At 39.8% G+C, this 19940-nt stretch overlaps 2 protein-coding genes across 2 annotated transcripts; both read right to left on the bottom strand.

Moving 5' to 3' along the window:
* Positions 1-7029: 7029 nt before the first annotated feature.
* Positions 7030-8435, bottom strand: LOC115984882. The gene is made up of 3 exons (XM_031107875.1): positions 8106-8435; positions 7460-7848; positions 7030-7402 (listed from the first exon to the last, which is right to left on the bottom strand). The coding sequence occupies exons 1-3, from the start codon at positions 8433-8435 to the stop codon at positions 7030-7032; spliced, it is 1092 nt and encodes a 363-aa protein (XP_030963735.1).
* Positions 8436-15599: 7164 nt separating this feature from the next.
* LOC115987589 (receptor-like protein 7) lies at positions 15600-18471 on the bottom strand. Its single transcript, XM_031111172.1, has 2 exons — positions 18349-18471; positions 15600-18214 (listed from the first exon to the last, which is right to left on the bottom strand). The coding sequence occupies exons 1-2, from the start codon at positions 18383-18385 to the stop codon at positions 15765-15767; spliced, it is 2487 nt and encodes an 828-aa protein (XP_030967032.1). The 5' UTR covers positions 18386-18471; the 3' UTR covers positions 15600-15764.
* Positions 18472-19940: the final 1469 nt, after the last annotated feature.

Raw genomic sequence — 19940 nt, 5'->3', positions numbered from 1 at the left:
CCACTGAAACCCCTCTCCTAAATACGTGAAAAGGAAGGAAATACGAAATATCTAAGTAAAGGCTGCCACCACGACATTGAATGCACTACAACTACTCTCCTGGCCGCATTAATGTGAAGAAGACCCCTGAACAGTGCTACCTTGGCTACCGTAACTCACAAAGAACTGAAAGAGGTGTCTAATGGGACAGGTGCTCAAGTAGGGGTTTGGATGATCGACAAGTGTAAAACCCAGATGATAAGAAAAGGCCTATATAATGTGTAGAAGTCCCCATAAGAAGAGGACGGGAAAAAAGAAAGGAAAATACTATAGCATGCAAAGGAAGTCTACTGCCCTAACTTGTACCCATAAATCAAGTTTCTAGCCCTATCATTCCAGGTGATCTTTCAATACAATGACTTTTGTTCTTGTTCGTATGTTCCCTTACCCCATGCAATATTCCGTTTAACTTACTTAAACCTGGTTCTTCAATCCATACTCTACAAAAATTCATTGTGTTGGCCTTTTTGGACCAAGATTTGCAACAATAAGGATTTGGCCACCAAATTGTTCTCCTAGAATTGGTGCCATCTATGGGAAGAACTTAAGTGTTAGTAAGTACGACGGTTAAGCATGGCAGGATCAGGTCCACACCAAGAGAATCCCCACCAAGCTGACCCTCAGCAGACAGAACCTGTTGCCTCTCAGCGGCAAAATAACCCTCCTAACCCTGGGACAAATCTAGGCAATGGAAGAAATCATGAGGGAAGCGTACATACTGCCCAGACGAGCCAAAGCCACACCTAAATAGGTAGTCGCATATCCCGAAGGCAAAACAAGCATCAGGCCATGCAGCGAGAGATAGATGACCTGAAAAGAAAGTTGCACTATGCACAGCGAAGGCGATCCCCCTCTAGCTCAAATACATTCTCTAACGAGGATGAGGATGTCAGTAACAGACGGAGGTCAAGAACTCCCCCAAGTGAGACATTTTCTTGCGAGAAGGAGTTGCGCCCTGAATGGAGGTATGAGAGCCCATCTACTAAGGGTCTGGGTAATGATGCCATGAACACGGCATTGGATCAGATCTCCATATCACCCTTCGTGCATAGGATAGAGGGGGCTAAATTACCTCGGCGCTTCAATCAACCTACATTTGCCATCTACAACGGCTGAGCAGACCCTGTGGAGCACGTGAGCCAGTTTAACCAAAGAATGGCTATCCACTCCCAAAATGAGGCTCTGATGTGCAAAGTTTTTCCGTCCAGCCCGGGGCCAATGGCGATGAGATGGTTCAACAACTTGAAGACAAATTCCATAGGTTCCTATAAGTAGCTCACTCAGGCTTTTTGCTCTCACTTTATTACAAACAGCAGAGTCCCTCGACCCTTAAGTTCATTATTGTCCTTATCTATGCACGAGGGAGAAACCCTAAAGACGTATTTGGATAGGTATTGGGAGATGTATAATGAGATGGATGAAAACCACGATGATGTCACCATCAGCACGTTCAAAAGTGGTCTCTCCACCGAGCACGGCTTAAGGAAATCTCTAACTGGTTAACCCGTTACCAGCGTTCATCAATTGATGGATAGGATTGATAAGTACAAAAGGGTGGAAGAAGACTAGTTATAAGGGAAAGGAAAGGAGAAGATCGTTCCCCCAAAGGGGAATGATTACAGGTCAGAACGATACAACAATAACCAATGAAGAAGGGATTTTTCGAGACAAGCTAGACAAACCAACATGCAAATGGTTAATGCCATATTCAAAGAGCTAGTACAATAAGTTCTGGAGAAAATCAAGAACGAACCTTTCTTTAGATGGCCAGGTAAAATGGCTGGGGACCCCTCGAAGCGCAACCAGAACCTGTATTGTCATTATCATCAAGATCACAAGCATATCACTGTGGATTACAGGAATCTATGGAATCACCTAGATCAGTTGGTCCGAGAAGGAAAGTTACGTCATCTTTTACACCCCTCTAGCGGTCATCCGAGCTAAGCGATACAAGAGCCTCAGAAAGATGTATCTTTGAGACCTCCCACAGGGACGATACACATCATCCTCGCTGCCCCAGGAAGAATCGACTCTTTTCCTTCTAGGGTGCTATCCGTGGCTCGGCTCCCTGCCGAGGACAGGGAAAGGGAGTCTAAAAGATCTAAAAAGGGAAACTCCTTGATATTGGGGTTCTCGGACGAGGATAAGAGGGGAACTATTCAACCTCACGACGATGCTTTAATGGTTACGCTGAGGATTGGAGGTTTCGACGTGAAAAGGGTACTAGTAGATCCGAGCAGTGTAGTGAAAGTAATGTATCCTGATCTGTACAAGGGGCTAAACTTAAGGCCTGAGGATTTAATGGCTTATGACTCTCCCCTTATAAGTTTCGAGGGGAAGACTGTTGTGCCAAAAGGGCATATCAGATTACCCATACAGACCGGATTAGAGGTGGTGGAGGTAGATTTTATCGTGGTTGATGCCTACTTGCCCTACACGGCAATAGTAGCCAGACCATGGCTCCATGCCCTGGAAGCCATATCTTCTACACTTCACCAAAAGGTAAAATACCCATCCGGAGGCCAAGTGGAAGAAATTCGTGGAGATCAAGCCATGGCTAGGCAATGCATGGTGGCCGCCATCTCATGTCGGTCCAATGCCGAGTCCTCGGCTTCTGAGAACTTATAGCAATCAACCACCTCGGCAACTCAAGTCAACGGACTAGCTGAGGAGATAAAATCTGAAAGTTTAGAAAGGTTTACCGTTGACAATAACCCAAAAAGATTTTTTCAAGTCAGCTCGGAGTTACCTCTTCAAGAAAAAGAGGAACTGGTCGGGTTTCTGAGGAAGAACGTTGATATATTTGCATGGGACGCCTATGATGCCCTGGGGGTTGACCCTAGTCTCATTTGTCACTAGCTAAATGTTAACCCATCTTCTATTCCAAAGAAGCAACCACCCCGGCGCCCTTCGAGAGAGCATGTCGGCGCCGTTAGGGATGAAGTGATGAAGCTAAAAAAGGCAGGGGCTATCAAAGAAGTCTTTTACCCTGAATGGCTGGCAAATATGGTGGTGGTAAGAAAGAAGATGGGGAAGTGGCGAGTCTGCGTAGACTTCACAGACTTAAACAAGGCGTGCCCGAAAGACCCATTCCCGTTGCCTCGAATAGACCGACTGGTAGATGCGACTGTAGGCCACTCTCGAATGAGCTTCCTAGATGCCTTTCAAGGTTATCATCAGATACCATTGGCATTAGAGGATCAGGAGAAAATGGCGTTCATGACACCCGTCGGAAACTACCACTATAAGGTGATGCCTTTCGAATTAAAGAATGCAGGATCAACCTTCCAAAGGATGATGACTAGAATGTTCGAACCCCAGCTAGGCAAGGTTATTGAGGTCTACATAGACGATATGGTAGTAAAAAGTAAAGTGACGTCCGAGCACGTGAAAGACCTTGAAGTCATTTTTAGCATCTTAAGGGAGCACAAGCTGCGCCTTAACGCTTCTAAGTGTTCATTTGGGGTCGGGTCTGAAAAATTCCTGGGCTACATGGTAACTCACAGAGGAATAGAGGTGAGCCTGGACCAAATCAAAGCGATTAATAGCCTACAAGCTCCTCGGAACCCAAAAGAAGTTTAGAAACTCACTGGTATGATTGCAGCGTTGAATTGGTTCATCTCACGATCTGCAGACTGATGCCGACCTTTCTACCTCTTGATGAATAAGTGGAAAGGGTTTGAGTGGTCGGAGGATTGTGTTCTAGCTTTCCAGCAACTTAAAAAATACCTGTCACGACCACCCATCATGTCTAGCCCTGAGGCCGACGAGGTTCTATTCGCATACATAGCAGTAGCCTCTCATGCTATAAGCTTGGTATTAATATAGGTTGATAATGGGATATAGCAACTAGTATACTACGTAAGTAAATCATTGCATGAAGCTGAGGTGCGCTACTTACTATTGGAAAAAGTAATTTTTGTAGTAGTGCATGCCACGCGAAAACTTCCCCATTACTTTCATGCGCACACGGTCATTGTCCTAACCCAACTTTCCCTCCGATTGGTGCTCCGAAGCGCCGATTACACAGGAAGAATCGCCATGTGGAGTACGCTTTTAAGGGCTTTCGATATTAAATATATGCCTAGGACCTCTGTCAAGGGTCAAGTCCTTGTGGATCTAGTCACTAAATTCGTTGAACCCTTTATAAAAGTAGTAGCCGAGAAGGAAATCATGGATGGAAAATCGATTGGCACAATCTCGGCATAAGCAACCCCACAATGGAAAGTCTATGTGGACGGCGCGGCCAACCAAAAAGGATCTGGGATAGGGTTAGTTCTAATATCGCCCGAAAGGATTACCATTGAAAAGTCATTAAGACTTGGGTTTTCGGCTACGAACAATGAAGCCAAGTACGAGGCCTTACTCCAAGGAATGATCATGGTGCAAAAAATGGGCGGAAAGGCAATAGAAGCGTTCTCAGACTCCAGACTTGTAGTAGGCCAAGTGATGGGTGAGTTGGAAGCTAGAGATGCAAGAATGCAGGAATACCTAGGTCAAGTCAAGCGCCTGCAATCAGGCTTTGAATCTTTTAATTTGACGCACGTTTCTAGAAGTGGGAACACACATGCAGATTCACTGGCCACCCTTGCCACATCTTCTGCGCAGGATCTACCACGAATAATCCTCGTTGAGGATTTATACAAAACAGGTACCATTAAAAGGGATACAGTCCGGATCCATCAAATCAGAAGGAATCCAAGCTGGATGGATCCTATAGTGAATTTCCTCAAAGACGATGTATTACCTGAAGGAAAACTCGAGGCTGAAAAGATACGGAGGTACGCTCCTTGGTTTTGGTTGTCAGAGGACCATAAGCTATACAAGCGTCCGTACCTACTATGCATACACCCAGAGGAATCCGAGTCCCTGCTTAAGGAGCTGCGTGAGGGAATTTGTGGGAGCCACACAGGAGGAAGATCGCTAGCTCATAGAGTACTCACCCAAGGGTACTAGTGGCCGAACATGCAGAGAGAGGCCCAAGAATATGCAAAGAAGTGTGATCAATGCCAGAGATTCGCCCCAAATATCCACCAGCCAAAGGGAGTCCTTAACCCCTTGTCCAGTCCGTGGTCGTTCGCTCAGTGGGGTATTGATGTTGTTGGCCCTTTCTCGAAAGCTGCAGGGAATAAGCGATACTTAATAGTCAGCACTGATTATTTCACCAAATGGGTAGAGGCTGAACCTTTGGCCAACATCAGGGACGTGGATGCAAAGAAGTTCATTTGGAAAAACATCATTACGTGCTTTAGAACCCCTCACACCCTCATCTCGGACAACGGTCTTCAATTTGATAATAAAACCTTCAGGAAATACTGTCGCGACTTTGGGATCACAAATCGATATTCCACTCCTGCCTACCCCCAAGGAAATGGGCAAGCCGAGGTTGTGAACAAAGTCATAGTGAGCCGGCTGAAAAAGAGGTTGGATGATGCAAAAGGAAGATGAGTGGTAGAGCTACCACACGTTTTATGGACCTACCGAACGACGCCGTGACGGTCAACGGGAGAAACTCCTTTTGTCAATGACTTATAGGGCCGAAGCCGTGCTCCCTCTTGAAGCCAGCTTTCCCACATTGAAATCCAGCACCTTTACCCCAAGAAGTAATGACGAGTTACTAGGGAAAAGTCTAGACTTAGCTGAGGTGAATAGAGAAAAAGCGATGATCCAAATGGCCTATTACCACCAAAAGTTAAAGCAGGGGTACGATATTAATGTAAAGCTGCGACCCCTAGGTCCAGGTGACCTCGTGATGAGAAAAACTTTTGGCAGCACCAAGAACCCTTCTTGGGGCAAGCTGGGACCCAACTGAGAAGGACCATATCGCATCACCTCTGTGGCAAAAATAGGTGCTTATTATCTGGAAGACCTAGACGAAAAAACTGTACCTCGCCTGTGGAATGTAAATAATCTTAGAAGATATTATTATTAATGAAAACAGTTGTGCCTGCATTTTGTCCCGTGATCATCGCGTATTTATTGGCTCACTTCCATCTATCCAAGTTTTAAACAGAACCTAAGTCCTGCATGGCTCCTCGGACCACAAACTTAGGGGAAATTAACAACTTATGGCATCTATACAAGTTTTAAACAGAACCTAAGTCCTGCATGGCTCCTCGGACCACAGACTTAGGGGAAATTAACAACTTATGGCATCTATACAAGTTTTAAACAGAACCTAAGTCCTGCATGGCTCCTCGGACCACAGACTTAGGGGAAATTAACAACTTATGGCATCTATACAAGTTTTAAACAGAACCTAAGTCCTGCATGGCTCCTCGGACCACAGACTTAGGGGAAATTAACAACTTATGGCATCTATCCAAGTTTTAAACAGAACCTAAGTCCTGCATGACTCTTCGGACCACAGACTTAGGGGAAATTAACAACTTATGGCATCTATACAAGTTTTAAATAGAACCTAAGTCCTGCATGGCTCCTCGAACCACAGACTTAGGGAAAATTAACAACTTATGGCATCTATCCAAGTTTTAAACAGAACCTAAGTCCGGCATGACTTCTCGGACCACAGACTTTTGGCATCTATACAAGTTTTAAAACAGAACCTAAGTCCTGCATAGCTCCTCGGACCACAGACTTAGGGAAAATTGACAACTCAAGACTCCTGTGCAATTTTAAGGTACGTTCATAATCTCGTATAATAGCATCTATTGTTCTAAGTTCATTGCACGGTCCTGCCCCTTCTCATTTGTTTATATCGGTAGGATTGTTGCAAACATCAACTAAAGAAACAGTAGCATTAACTTGGAACAAAATAATGGAATTCCATCAACATCAGTCATAAAGATAAGAAAAAATGAAAGAAAAAGCATTCTATATTAATAAGCCAAAAATAATACAATAGGAAGTCTTTGCGAAAGAACAAAATGTAGCATAACTCCCGTCTGAAGTAAAAAAAAAAAAAAAAAAAAAAAAAAAAAAAAAAAAAAAAAAAAAAAAAAAAAAAAAAAAAAAAAAAAACCTTAGGAGCTAAACCTCGGCAAAATTCTCTTTTTGCTCTAGCTGAGGAGGTGGAATGTCCTTAACTTGGGAATCTGCCCCGTGATCCTCGATGACTGACTCCTTAGCAGGATCTTTGGCCTTAGAGGAGGTTCTTTTTCCCTTGCCCTTGCCCTTGTTTTTCTCTCCTTCCACATCCTCGGTTTGAACGGCTACTTGACCAGAACCCCCAACAGTTTCAGCTAGGGGGATGGCATTAGGAACAACCGTAGCCTGCTCGGGAGCTTCAGTGGCATCATCAGGAATCTCTCGGATCTCAGGAGGGAAGAAGACCTTCTCAAGCAATCTCAAGGTCGAGTCTGCAGGGATCCCTGCAGCATTAAGAGCATGAGCCCATGAAATACTGCAGTAATCCCTACATACCTCTGGTAGCTCCTTGGAAAGCCTAGCTTCAGTCTACTCCGCCCCAATCTGATAAGAAGCCTTCTTTTCAGCCTCGACTGCTTCCCTCACTAGCTGAGCCTCTTCCTTGGCCAGCCGAGCCTCCTCCTTGGCTTTCTGCAATGCGACCTTAAGATCCAACACTGTTTGCTTTTCAGTGGCGAGGTTGGTCTCGGTCACGTACAGTTTTTGTCGCTGGTCTTCGGCTTGACTTTCAGCATTCTTCAAGCCAACCTCAGCGCTCCTGCGGCCTTTCTCAGCCTCTTTGAGCTTCTCAGAGAGCTCATAATGCTCTTGCTTAAGGGGCCCTAATGCCTTCTCCACCTCGCCACGAGAGAGAGCCTCAACGTCAGCTAACTTGCGATTGCTGCGGCAATACTCCTCGGCCACAAACACTTGTTGAGTAATCTGCCAAAAAAAAATGAAAATGAATGAAAATGAATGATGACAGAACGATATGTTAAAACGTGATAGGGTCTAATGATCTTACCAAGGAGAAGATGAACTGCCTTACCATCGCAAGGTCTCTCTTCAGGGATAAAAGGGGATAAAAGGAGCTCGGGTTGTGAAAATCGCCTATAAGCCTCCATGTCCCTGGGATGGAGCATGGGCTGCTCTAAGGCATCAGCTATATACCCTGTTCGGCCTCTGTTGTACTCTCAGACCGAATCAGTATAGGGAATGGCGACTCCATCCACTTCGAGTTTCAGGCTCCAAGTATGTGAAGTAACGCACACCTCGGCCCACTCCGTCTCTTTTCGCCTCTCTACAGATGGAGCCCTTTTGTCCTTCTGCTCACGGGTTGTCTTTTGCTGTTTATCCTGGTGAGGGCCCACCTCGCCTTCCTCGAGGGACTCAACCGGCTTTTTCTTCTTCAAGTCCGGGTTAACTTTTAAACCAAGGTCGACAGGAAGTTGTGGAGCAACGGGAGGATGGATAGGGGCCTGGGACTTAGAGGGCACTTTTGATGATTGCCCCTTGCCTCGAGAGGACATCAACTCTCATAGATTCTTTCCTTTGTTGGATGCCATATTGTTCGCCTCCTCGTTTGAAGAGTCGTTCGAGCAAGCAATAACAAGTGGCACGCCGACCATCGAATTTCTGTCCTGTTCTCCCTCAGGATCTGAAAGCTCGATTAGAGGAGCTTTTGGAATGTCCTCTTCAAAGTAAAACTCATCTATCTCATCCTCAAGAGAAAGACGAGATGATTTAGCCTTTTCTTCAGCTTGTGTTGCAACTTCAGGATTGTCTTGTGGAGGTAGTTGCGCAGCTGGTGGAGGATCTTGAATGCTAGGTAAAACAACCGGCTTCAGATCGTTTCAGGCTAAAAACCTGGGCTTGGATACATCAATCTTAGCCAACCTCGGACTACCAGCTCTTATGGCTTAGCCGACATCTTAGAAGGCGCAGGACAGGGGTTGGTAACCCAAAATCAAATGAGCCGCGCATAGTTGCCCTTTCTTGTTAACATAGATCTCTGACCTCAAAAGGTAGTTCAAGGCCGGAACGTTTACGTGGCTCAGCCGAGGAGCGAGGTGTTCTTTATCTACAAAATAGCCGAGAAGGAAATTGTAATTAGGTTACAAAAATTTTGGATTTTCAAGCAAAAGAAAGTAAAACTAAAGGGTTAAACCCCCTTCCTAGGGGAATGGTCCTAGAGGCACCGCACCTGGATCTCCTGCCCGAGTTGGACAATGAAGACCATCTCTCCATTCTTCTGAGGCAATAAGGAAGTCATCCATCATACCCTTATTGGATTTAGGGAGGCAGGAGATTAGCCTAACAACCTCGGACCGAGATTTAAGATAATATCTCGCCTTGTCAAAGTGGTGGCATTTGTACATGTGAACTACGTCATGCCATGTAAGACCTAGACCCATCCGCTCGTTCAGAACATCTATGCTGCCTAAGACCCTAAACATGTTGGGAGTGCACTGATGCGGCGTCAACCTATGGTTAAGCAAGTAGTCGCGGGTAATCCTACGCATGGGAAGTGCCATTCCTCCTTCTATAAAAGCGATCATGGGAATGACGACTTGACCCACTTCCCTATCAGTTAGCACTCTTTCCAGAGGACAATACTCTAAAACCACCCCTTGCGGGATATGATATTTTTCCCTAAAGGCCTTCATAGCGGTCAGAGTATCTACTAAATGCTTGAATCTACCCATTTAGTCAAACCGGAGAGCCGAAAAGGAAAACTGAGGTGAAAATTGAATGCCGAGGAGAAATTTGAGGTTACGAAGAGAGAGTAGAACTTACAGATTTCCTTACAACAATCTCTGAAACACTTAGAAATCTCTTCAGGGAAGGACACCTCGCAGAAATAGCTATAGAAATTCAAAGGTCGGAAGTGTTCGTGAATATCTGGGCGCTGGAGTTCTCTGGACTTCTTATATGCTAGGAAAAAAGTAAAACAAGTCTCCTTAAGGCTTTATATAGCAAAGGGGAAAAAGGAGATCGCTCCCGCTTAAAATTCTGGGAAGAATGTCAGTTGTTAGATCTACGCCTCACCGTTAGATAAGGGAGACATAAAGCCCCCTAGAGTAAATAGCCACGCCTCGTAAATTGTAGCGCGTCAAAAGCAACTGCCCCCACACGTGTGAACTGGAAACTAATTGATTTTATCCCTTAAAAGGTCAAAACCCTGCTTTTCTCCTTAAAAAGAGATAAAAACTGGAGTTTTGAGGGGCTATTGTGGGGACTATGGCCCAAAATAACAGGTTGGGCCTTGGGCCCGTTCGAGGACACCAGCCCATCCAAGGATTCAATATGACTCAAGCAATCCATATTCAAACATCACTGGGAACAAAGAAAACATATCCAAGGAGGATTTTCTCCTCAGACACTGAAAATCCGGAGCGAAAGTACATCCCAACCACTGAAGCCCCTCTCTTAAATATGTGAAAAGGAAAGAAACACGAAATATCTAAGCAAAGACTGCCACCACCACATTGAATGCACTACAGCTACTCTCCTGACCGCATTAATGTGGAGAAGACCCCTGAACAATGCTACCTTGGCTACCGCAACTCATAAAGAACTGAAAGAGGTATCTGATGGGACAGGTACTCAAGTGGGGGTTTGGATGATCGACAAGTGTAAAGTCCAGATGATAAGAAAAGGCCTGTATAATGTATAGAAGTCCCCATAAGAAGAGGACAGGAAAAAAGAAAGGAAAATACTGTAGCATGCAAAGGAAGTCTACTGCCCTAACTTGTACCCATAAATCAAGTTTCTAGCCCTATCATTCCGGGTGATCTTTCAGTACAATGGCTTTTGTTCTTGTTCGTGTGTTCCCTTACCCCATGCAATATTCCGTTTAACTTACTTAAACCTGGTTCTTCAATCCATACTCTACAAAAATTCATTGTGTTGGGCTTTTTGGACCAAGACTTGCAACAATAAGGATTTGGCCACCAAACTGTTCTCCTACAAAAACTATCCTATGTTTTATGGAAAAAAAACTACCCCAGGCGCCCTTTTTTTTTTCAAATTCAAAGTTTAAAAACAGTACAAGTTATAGATAACTTCATGTTTAAAAACTCAAGTAAAATATATTAGGTTCTAAGACTTTAGGAACTAATGTATTAGAACTTCAATTTGTATTATGTTGGCAAACCATGATCAAAACATTGAGTCTAGATTTAGGCTTGCTCAAAGTGTGTCTATTTGTAAAATTGGGATCGAGTGATTGCAAAAATTATTGGACTTAATTTGCAAGGCTCAATCGATTGAAAATTAGACTCGATCAATTCAACCATGTGCAAATTTATTTTTCTGCAGAATTTCCAATTCAACCCAAACCTGTTTGACGTGTAGGGTTTTGTGGTTAGTATAAAAGGAAAAACCCTAGCTACGTTTTAGAAGTCTTTTTTGAGAGTTTTGTGTTGAATTTTTTGTGAGATCTAGAGGTGTTTACCTTCATACACACACTTAGGATTTTCAAGATCAAGATTCATGTCAAGAACTTGGTGATCTTTTTAGTTGCTGCATAAAGAACTTTAAAGAAGATCTAAAACCTTTGAGTGGAGCCTCAAAATCACAAGTAGGAGAACTTGTAGTTGTAGTGGATCAAAGAAAGAAGGAGTCCATGGACTCAGTGTTGTCACGTGGTTGTGGTAGTAAGTTTTCTACTCGAGGTTGTAATAGGATGTTAGTGGTCTATGTCTTATTGTAAAAACTTCAATTCTTTCATAGTGGATCTATTTTTACCTTGAGGATAGCTAGGTTAAATCCTCCCCAGGTTTTTTACCGGTTAGATTTTCCTGAGTTATCATATTGTTGTGTTCTTTATATTTCTGCATTATCAACATGTCATCCACATAGAAGCTAATAAAAACATGTAAAATGATTTAGAATAAATACATTTATCACATTCATTTGATTTATAACCATTCTCAATCATGCAGGAATCAAACTATTCATGCCACTGCTTAAGTGCTTGTTTTAAGCCATATAGGGATTTAGTTAGCTTACATACCTTGCTTTCTTGTCTAGGCTCTACAAAGCCTTCGGGTTGCTCCATATAAATCTCTTCCTTTAGGTCCCCATTTAGAAAAGCAGTTTTTACATCCATTTGATGAATTTTCAAATAAAAAATTGTAGCAATAGCAATTAACAATCTAATAGATGTAATTCTTGTTACCAGAGAAAATGTATCAAAGAAATCAAGATCAGCTTTTTGTTTAAAGCCTTTTGCAACAAGTCTAGCTTTAAACTTATCTATTGATCCATCCGGTTTCAACTTTTTTCTAAGGACCCATTTACAACCTATGGTCTTACAACCCGGTGGAAGATCTACTAATTTCCAAGTTCTATTAGAAATTAGAGACTCTATCTCATCATTTACAGCCTCTTTCCAAAATATAGCATCGGTGATGTTAAAGCCTCTTTTAAATTTTGGGGATTTTCCTCAATGTTAAAAACATAATAATCAGGACCAAAATCCTTTTCAACTCTAGCTCTTTTACTCCTTCTAGGTTCCATTTCAAAATTTTCTTGATTTTGTAAATGTGAAGTAAAAGAACTAGGTTATGACAAAATATTTTCTTCACCCCCACCATTTTTCAATTTAAAAGGAAATTTTTCTTCATGAAAAATTGCATCACCAGATTCAAAAATTATTTTGTTTTCAAGATCAAAAAATCTATAGGCTGCACTATTAATTGCATAACCAAGAAAAGCACAGGTAGTAGCTCTTATACCTAATTTAGGCATTTTAGGGTCAATAAGCCTTACATAAGCAAGACAACCTCATACTCTCAGATATCCCAAATTTGGCTTATGTCCTTTCCACATCTCAAAAGGTGTAGTCTGTGACTTTTTATATGGAACCCTATTCAAAACATGACATGCAGTTAAAATAGCTTCACGGGTCTAAAAAACGTACAAAATATGCTAAAATTTCGAATGAAACTACCACTCTCCCACAATCACAAGATAACAAAAAAATTTAATTGTATTATAGATTAAAAAAAATTTAATTGTTCAAAATTCTTTCTTATTCCTTAATTAACCACCGATATTGCTAGCAAAAAAAAGAAAAGTTAACAATTGGATAAGATAAACTACGATGAACTATCGCTTAAAAAAAAATACACCTACAAATTCTCACAAGCACAACTTCAAACTTAAGCCCATTATCATTAAGCAGTTATAATGTTCTCCCCCATCCCTATCCTCCATAGCAACAACTATTTTTGTATGTAGCCTCGTAATGAATGTTGTTTTATGTTTTAAGGATAAAAATTTGCAATCAATGGGTAGGGGACGTGAAGTCTGTGCTACAAATGATATGCCACCATTTTGAAGTCCCGTCATGTTGACAACCCAGCTGCTAAAGTTCATTATGGAGTCTACATTTCTAATAGAGCAACATCATCTCTAGAGGTAATTATTTCATGTTGTTTGGATCTAAATATATGTTAGAATGTATTGTGGGAGTTGGATTTGGGAAGTGCCTTCCTAAGTTTAGTAAGCCTAGAGCCACATGTTTAATTTTTTAGTACATTATGTGTAAGAGTTCAAAAAAAATTTAAAATTTACCCAAAAAATAGAAGAGTCTCTGATCACGCACGTGCACAGAGGCTAGTAAAACTTAATGCTTCTTGAACTAATAACACATAACGATATGCACATGCTCAAAGAAGACCTTTCATTTGGATGAAAAAATTCCATTGACTTCTAATCACTTGCAGGCAGGTAGGCCATGCTCAAAAGCTCTTATTATTTTTCTCAATATTGAACTTTTTTATATTTTTAGGAGATCAAAATTTGTGATAAAAAGAAAAGCCACAGGTATAGTTTAGAAAATTATAGCTCCAACTTGCAAAACCAAAAAAAAAAAAAAAAAAAAAAAAAAAAAAAAAAAAAAAAACAAAAAAAAAATCAAACAAACAAACTTATGAGCACACATGCGAAGAGGCTAGTGATTTATAGTGGGATTATTTATTACATGCTGTTACATTTTAAGAGATAAAGATAATATAATGAGCATTGTCAAAAAATTTCGTTTATTCCAATTTGAGGCTAGTGCATTTGTTCAATAAATTTTATGTGATCGCTAACCACCTAAATAGTTAAAAGTGTAATGGAACCTTACACAAAAAATAAAAATAAAAATACTACGATAGTATTGAAGTCATTGTGAATAGGGGCGGCAATTGGTGTTCACATGTCGAGTTCATGTCGTGCCAACTCATGAGTATTTGACTATATAAGTCAATACTAACCTGACTTGTTTATTAAATGGGTCAAGATTCCTCAATCCTAACATGACCGATTTATTAAACGAGTTAGTCATGTCGACCAGTTTATCATATTTTATCAAAATGAAAAAAAAAATTATGAAAAAAAAACAAATAAATATTTTTAATAAAATTTAGAACTAACGAGTAACTATATCACAAATAATCATTCAAAACTAAAGCATATTTCAATATCACAAATAATCAATCACAATACGTCAAAGAAAATAAATCACAACAACTAATAAGTTTATATACCTAGAGTTTGAAGGGTATATTGATAAAATGTCATTTAATTAAATGGGTCAAATGGGTTCTATGTGTTCAATACTAACACAATCCGTTTATTAAACGAGTCAGCCATGTCAATACGAATATGACACAAACCCATTAAGCCTCAACCCATAACTTGCTAATTTCATTTCATGTCGTGTCAGTTTCGTAAGTCGTGTCAAATTTTGCCACCCTTAATTATGAAGGTACTTTTACTAATAGACCTAAGAAAGTAAATTGCATTCCATTAAACTCAAATACTTGGGAAGCCACACAGTCTCATGCAAATCAAATTTTTTTAGAATTTTAAAATAATTTTCGCATTGTTTAAAAAATAGAAATAAAAAAGAATATAATCAAAATAGATATAGCATTACAAATCTAGTACTATTGTTCGTCTTTCACTCTATCTATTGATATTTGATTAAAGTTCATCTGTTTATAAGATAATGAAGACCTATATAGCATCCATACACACCCAAAAAAAAAAAATCTACATTCCAGATCAACCATGAATCTCTTGGCTTCAAAAATGGATAGATGAATTTGATCATAGATGGCGCTAGACCATATCATCTAAAGATCTAACTATTTCCCAAGCTCATAAAGTCTTAAGGGTCTAGTTAATGTGTACCCTTAGAGCACATATTAACCATTCATTTTGGGAAATTTTTTATGAGAAATTGAAAAAACTGTCAAAATAGTGAATTACTTTTTCATTTTTTCATAAAAAGTTTCATAAAATGGTTTACTAATATATATCCTAAGGGCACACATTAGTAATTCCCAAGTCTTAAAGATTTTATGACGCAAGACCTCCAAAATTTTCAAAGTCCAACTTGTTGATTGAAGACCGTGAAGTGCAAATTCGAAGTCTTGTTGAAGAGTGAAGTGCGAACCGTGCATTCTAAAAATTTAGTATACAAATTGTAGTTGGAAGTATAATTTAATGCGGTAAAGTGTAATTTTCTCCATAAATATCAAACATGCAATACTTTAATGCCACCAAGAGGCATGTAACTCAAACCCCTCCTCCAAGGTTAAAATCCCCCCTTGCATAATATAACTATCAAATTATACAAAATAATAGAGAAAAAAAAAAAAAAAAAAGCCATAGAAAAAAGTACAATGCCAAAATATTCAACAACGTAGTACATTATTATAGATATACGCTAGATTTCTATAGACATGTATCTACTAAAATGAAGAACAACCTCATGTGCGGAAATTTATGACGAAAAGCTTGGTGAATCAAATACAACTCTTGTACATCCCTTCATTTTTCCCCCTCATCAATAATTTTTATTGTCTTCTTCTTAAATTCTTGACAACCCGCTCTAACTTTCTTATGTTCAGGTTATTCCCAATAACGAATCCAACTACTAACCCACTTCCATATCCCATCATTATAACTACCCAATTAGATTTACTTGGGAAATTTGAACCTTCACCTCGTTTGGGATTCGGCAGAGGTTGTGTTGATGACCCATAACTTTTGCAATTCTTGGTTAAAGGTTTACCACACAAACCCGTGTTTCCCAAATATGAATTACTTTGAAAAGTAGCGAATTGTTGACCTTGTGGAATAGGACCCGTGAGGTGGTTATTTGAGACATTGAAGAATGCAAGGAATGTGAGGTGTAATAATTGTTGAGGAATCTCTCCTGAGAGATTGTTTTGAGAAAAGTCCAAAGACTCAAGCTCCGTCAAGTTCCCCAACGATGAAGGAATATGACCAATGAGACAGTTGTTGGATAAATTGAGTAAATGAAGTCCCTTTAGATTTCCAATGACTTCTGAAATTTCTCCTTCAAATCTATTGTTCGAGAGATCAACAACTATAAGAGTACCTTGGATCTTTTCATACACTGTCTCGATGCCTTTGCTTGTTAATTCCAGGGAAAAACTATAGTAATCAAACCATACAAAATCTTGTGATGTGATTATAGTGACAGCAATCAAATATATCGGGTTGGCCCTTGTGACCATATATGTGAGCAGGTTGTCAACCTTACTATCAGTCAAGTTCACAACTTTCATGGAGTTCCAACATTGGAAGTACTCGGATGGCAAATTACCTGTGAATTTGTTGTAAGAGAGATCAATGATGTGCAACTTAGGGAACTCAAAATTGCTTTTAGGTTTCCCAATTGAACTATGGAACCCATTAGATCGTAGACTTAGAACCTTCAAACTTGGAAGCTTCCCCAACCAAGAGGGAAAAATGTCTTTGAACTGATTGTTACTAAGAAGAAGAATCTCCAACATTGTGCAATTGGATAATGATCTTGGTATCTGCCCTTCGAGCTGATTATAACTCACATCCATTACTTTCAATGTACTTCCTTCCATGTATGCTGTAGGAAGTATTCCATGGAAATCATTGTTCCGTAAGCTCAACACTAACAAGAATTTGCTCAAGTTGTCCAAGCAATGTGGTAGCATGCCACTCAAGTTGTTGTGTGAAAGATCTAATACTTCAATTGAGCTGAGATTGCAAAACAATGGTGAGATTTGCCCGGTCAGTGTATTGCTTTTGGCACTATATTCGACAATGGAAGGTGGTGGAATTGGGAGTGACCCATTCAGCTTGTTGGAATTAAGGTCCAAAATAAGTAAACTAGCCCATGGAAGAATAAGTGAAGTGTGGTTGAAAGACTCAAAACCTGTAAGGTAGTTGAAACTTAGATCCAAAGATAAGAGAGTTTGTTTACCCATGTTGAATATCCATTTTGGTATTTGACCATGAATATCGTTGTGGGAAAGATACACAGCCTCCAATTCATGCTGGAAACGCAAGAAAATTGGGAACTCCGTCAAGTTACATGCTACCAATCCTAAAAGCATAAGCTTTGGAGTACTGGCGTTGACAGTGGAAGTGAGGGGGAATGATAAATGGACTCCTGAAAGTTGGAGTCGAGTAAGATTTTTTAGGTTTAAAAACAAGTCAAATTTGACACTGCCATTGAAATTATTTTTAGCTAGACTCAGGTCTTTGAGATTCACTAGTCTAGAAATTGACTGTGGAATAGAACCATGCAATTTATTGACCCCAAGATCCAACTCAATTAATTGGGTATGGTTTACAAGCCAAGATGGAATTTGACCAGTCAGTTGATTTCGGTTAAGTCTTAAAATGGTAAGCTGGGTCAGGTTCTTAAGAGAAGCTGGAATGTCACCATATGAATTGGTCTGCCCTAAGTTCAGAAGAGTGAGTTTTGTTTGCTTACCAAGCCAAGACAAGGTCTGTGGACTGAAACTATTATAGGAAAGATCTAGTTGACTGAGTTGTGTGAGGTTGGCCAATGAAAAAGGGATCTGCCCAAAAAAATTATTAATTGAAAGATCCAAATTGTTGAGAGTGGTAAGGTTACCAATTGAAGTCGGTATCAAACCTGAGAAATTGCAAAAAATGATGTCCAATTCATATAAAGATGGTAGGTTTCCAATTGAATCTGGAAGCTTACCAAAGAAACTCGTGTGTGCAAGTCTCAATATTCGAAGTGGACTACTACTATGAAATTCTGGTAGATATCCTCTGAGATCTTGATTGCCTTTCACACTAAGGAATTGAAGATTTCTTAACTTGAAAATCTCTGTAGGAAATTCACCATATAGTCCACAACGGCTCAGGCCAAGAGACATCAAAGAAGACAAGTTTGCCATGGTATGAGGTACCGGGGAAGAGATGTCCACCTCATCGAGATAAAGATGTTTGAGGCTGGTTAAGTTTTCACATAGACCTTTTAGACCTGGTTTTTGGAGTTTCAATGGATTGAATGAGAGATCAAGGGACACCAAGTTGGAGAGCTCAAAGATTTCTGGTGGAATTTGACTACTGAAATTTGTCAGCGAGAGGTTGAGATGTGTTAAGTTTGAGAGGTACCTGATACTTGGGGGAATTTGAGAATAATTGAAGTCATTGCCAGCGAGATTGAGCTTTTGAAGGTGCACCAAATGGAAAAGTCCGCTGCTGGAGTTGAAGGAGCCGTACAGTTGACTGCTACTGAGGTCAAGGCCAATCACGTGACCTGTGCCTGCATCACATAGGACACCATCCCATGAACAACAATCGTTCCTCTCTCCCGAGTTCCACGAGGAAATCTTTGGATCACCAGAAGCATTCACATTTATTTTTAGGCTTTGCTTGAATTGCAACAGGGCAACACTCTCAAAATCATTACACAAAGGCTGAGTTGAAAAAGAGGAGCAACTATTCGGAAAATGAAATATTGACAAGAAGAAAGGCAAGAGAACGGAAATGAGAAGACATTTTGAAGAGCCCATAAGGTCTTGTGCACAGCACCTTGATTATTTAGAAACTAGGAATAAGCTGTTTTTATAGACCAGATTTCCAAGGGTAGGTAGTGTAACGCCCTAGAAAAAAAAAAAAAAATATATATATATATATATATTAAATTAAATTAAAATTAAAATTTTAAAAAAAAAAAAAAAATGAAAGAGGAAAGCCAGATTTTTTGGGAGCCACGTACCCCACTCCACTCAACCACACATTATCACAAATATCTCTTCGACTTAGCCGGTCAACATTGGATCTCCTCCACTCTTCTCTTTTTCTTAACCGTGGGATAGTAGGAATTCAAATGTGTATTTTTGTATTCAAACGTGGGATAGTATATGAAGATCAATTTACTTATATACCCTCACTTGTTTGTTTGTTTGAAAATAATGACAAATAATTATTAAGGGTGTTTTAGGTAATATGCACTTGCTTAGAGACCAATATTCCGTAATTATCATCCATTTTTCAAGTTGCTTAAAATTAAATTGGAAACTGTTTTGTTTTTTTAAAAGTAGTATTATTAGAAACCAAGTTTTTAAAAATTAATAAAATTGCACCTAAAAAAACATTAATAAAATTTAATGCTTCTTGAACTAATGACACATAACGATATGCACATGCTCAAAAAAGACGTTTCATTTGGATGAAAAAATTCCATTGACTTCTAATCACTCACAGGTAGGCCATGCTCAAAGGCTCTTATTATCTTTCTCAATATTGAAATTTTACATATTCTTAGGAGATCAAAATTTATGATTTAAAAAAAAAAGCCATAGGTATAGTTTAGAAAACTATTACTCCAACTTGTGAAGAAAAAAAAAAAAAAAAAAAAACTTATGAGCACACATGCAAAGTGGCTAGTGTTTTATTGTGGGATTATTTATTACATGCAATTACATTTTAAGAGATAAAGATAAAATAATGAGCATCGTCAAAAATTTTCATTTATTCCAACTTGAGGCTTATGTATTTGTTCGATAAAATTTATGAGATTGCTAACCACCAAAATAGTTAAAAGAGTAACGGAACCTTACACAAAAAATAAAAATAAAAATACTACGATTGTATTGAAGTCATTGTGAAGGTACTTAAGTCATTTTGAATTGAGGTGTATGTTTTGCATCATTTGGGAAGACCTCGACTCAACAAAAGAACAAAGACTTGGAATCAATTGT

The sequence above is a fragment of the Quercus lobata genome, chromosome 4, assembly GCF_001633185.2.
Source record: "Quercus lobata isolate SW786 chromosome 4, ValleyOak3.0 Primary Assembly, whole genome shotgun sequence".
Lineage (NCBI taxonomy): Eukaryota > Viridiplantae > Streptophyta > Magnoliopsida > Fagales > Fagaceae > Quercus > Quercus lobata.
This window is presented reverse-complemented; position numbering and strand designations above follow the sequence as displayed.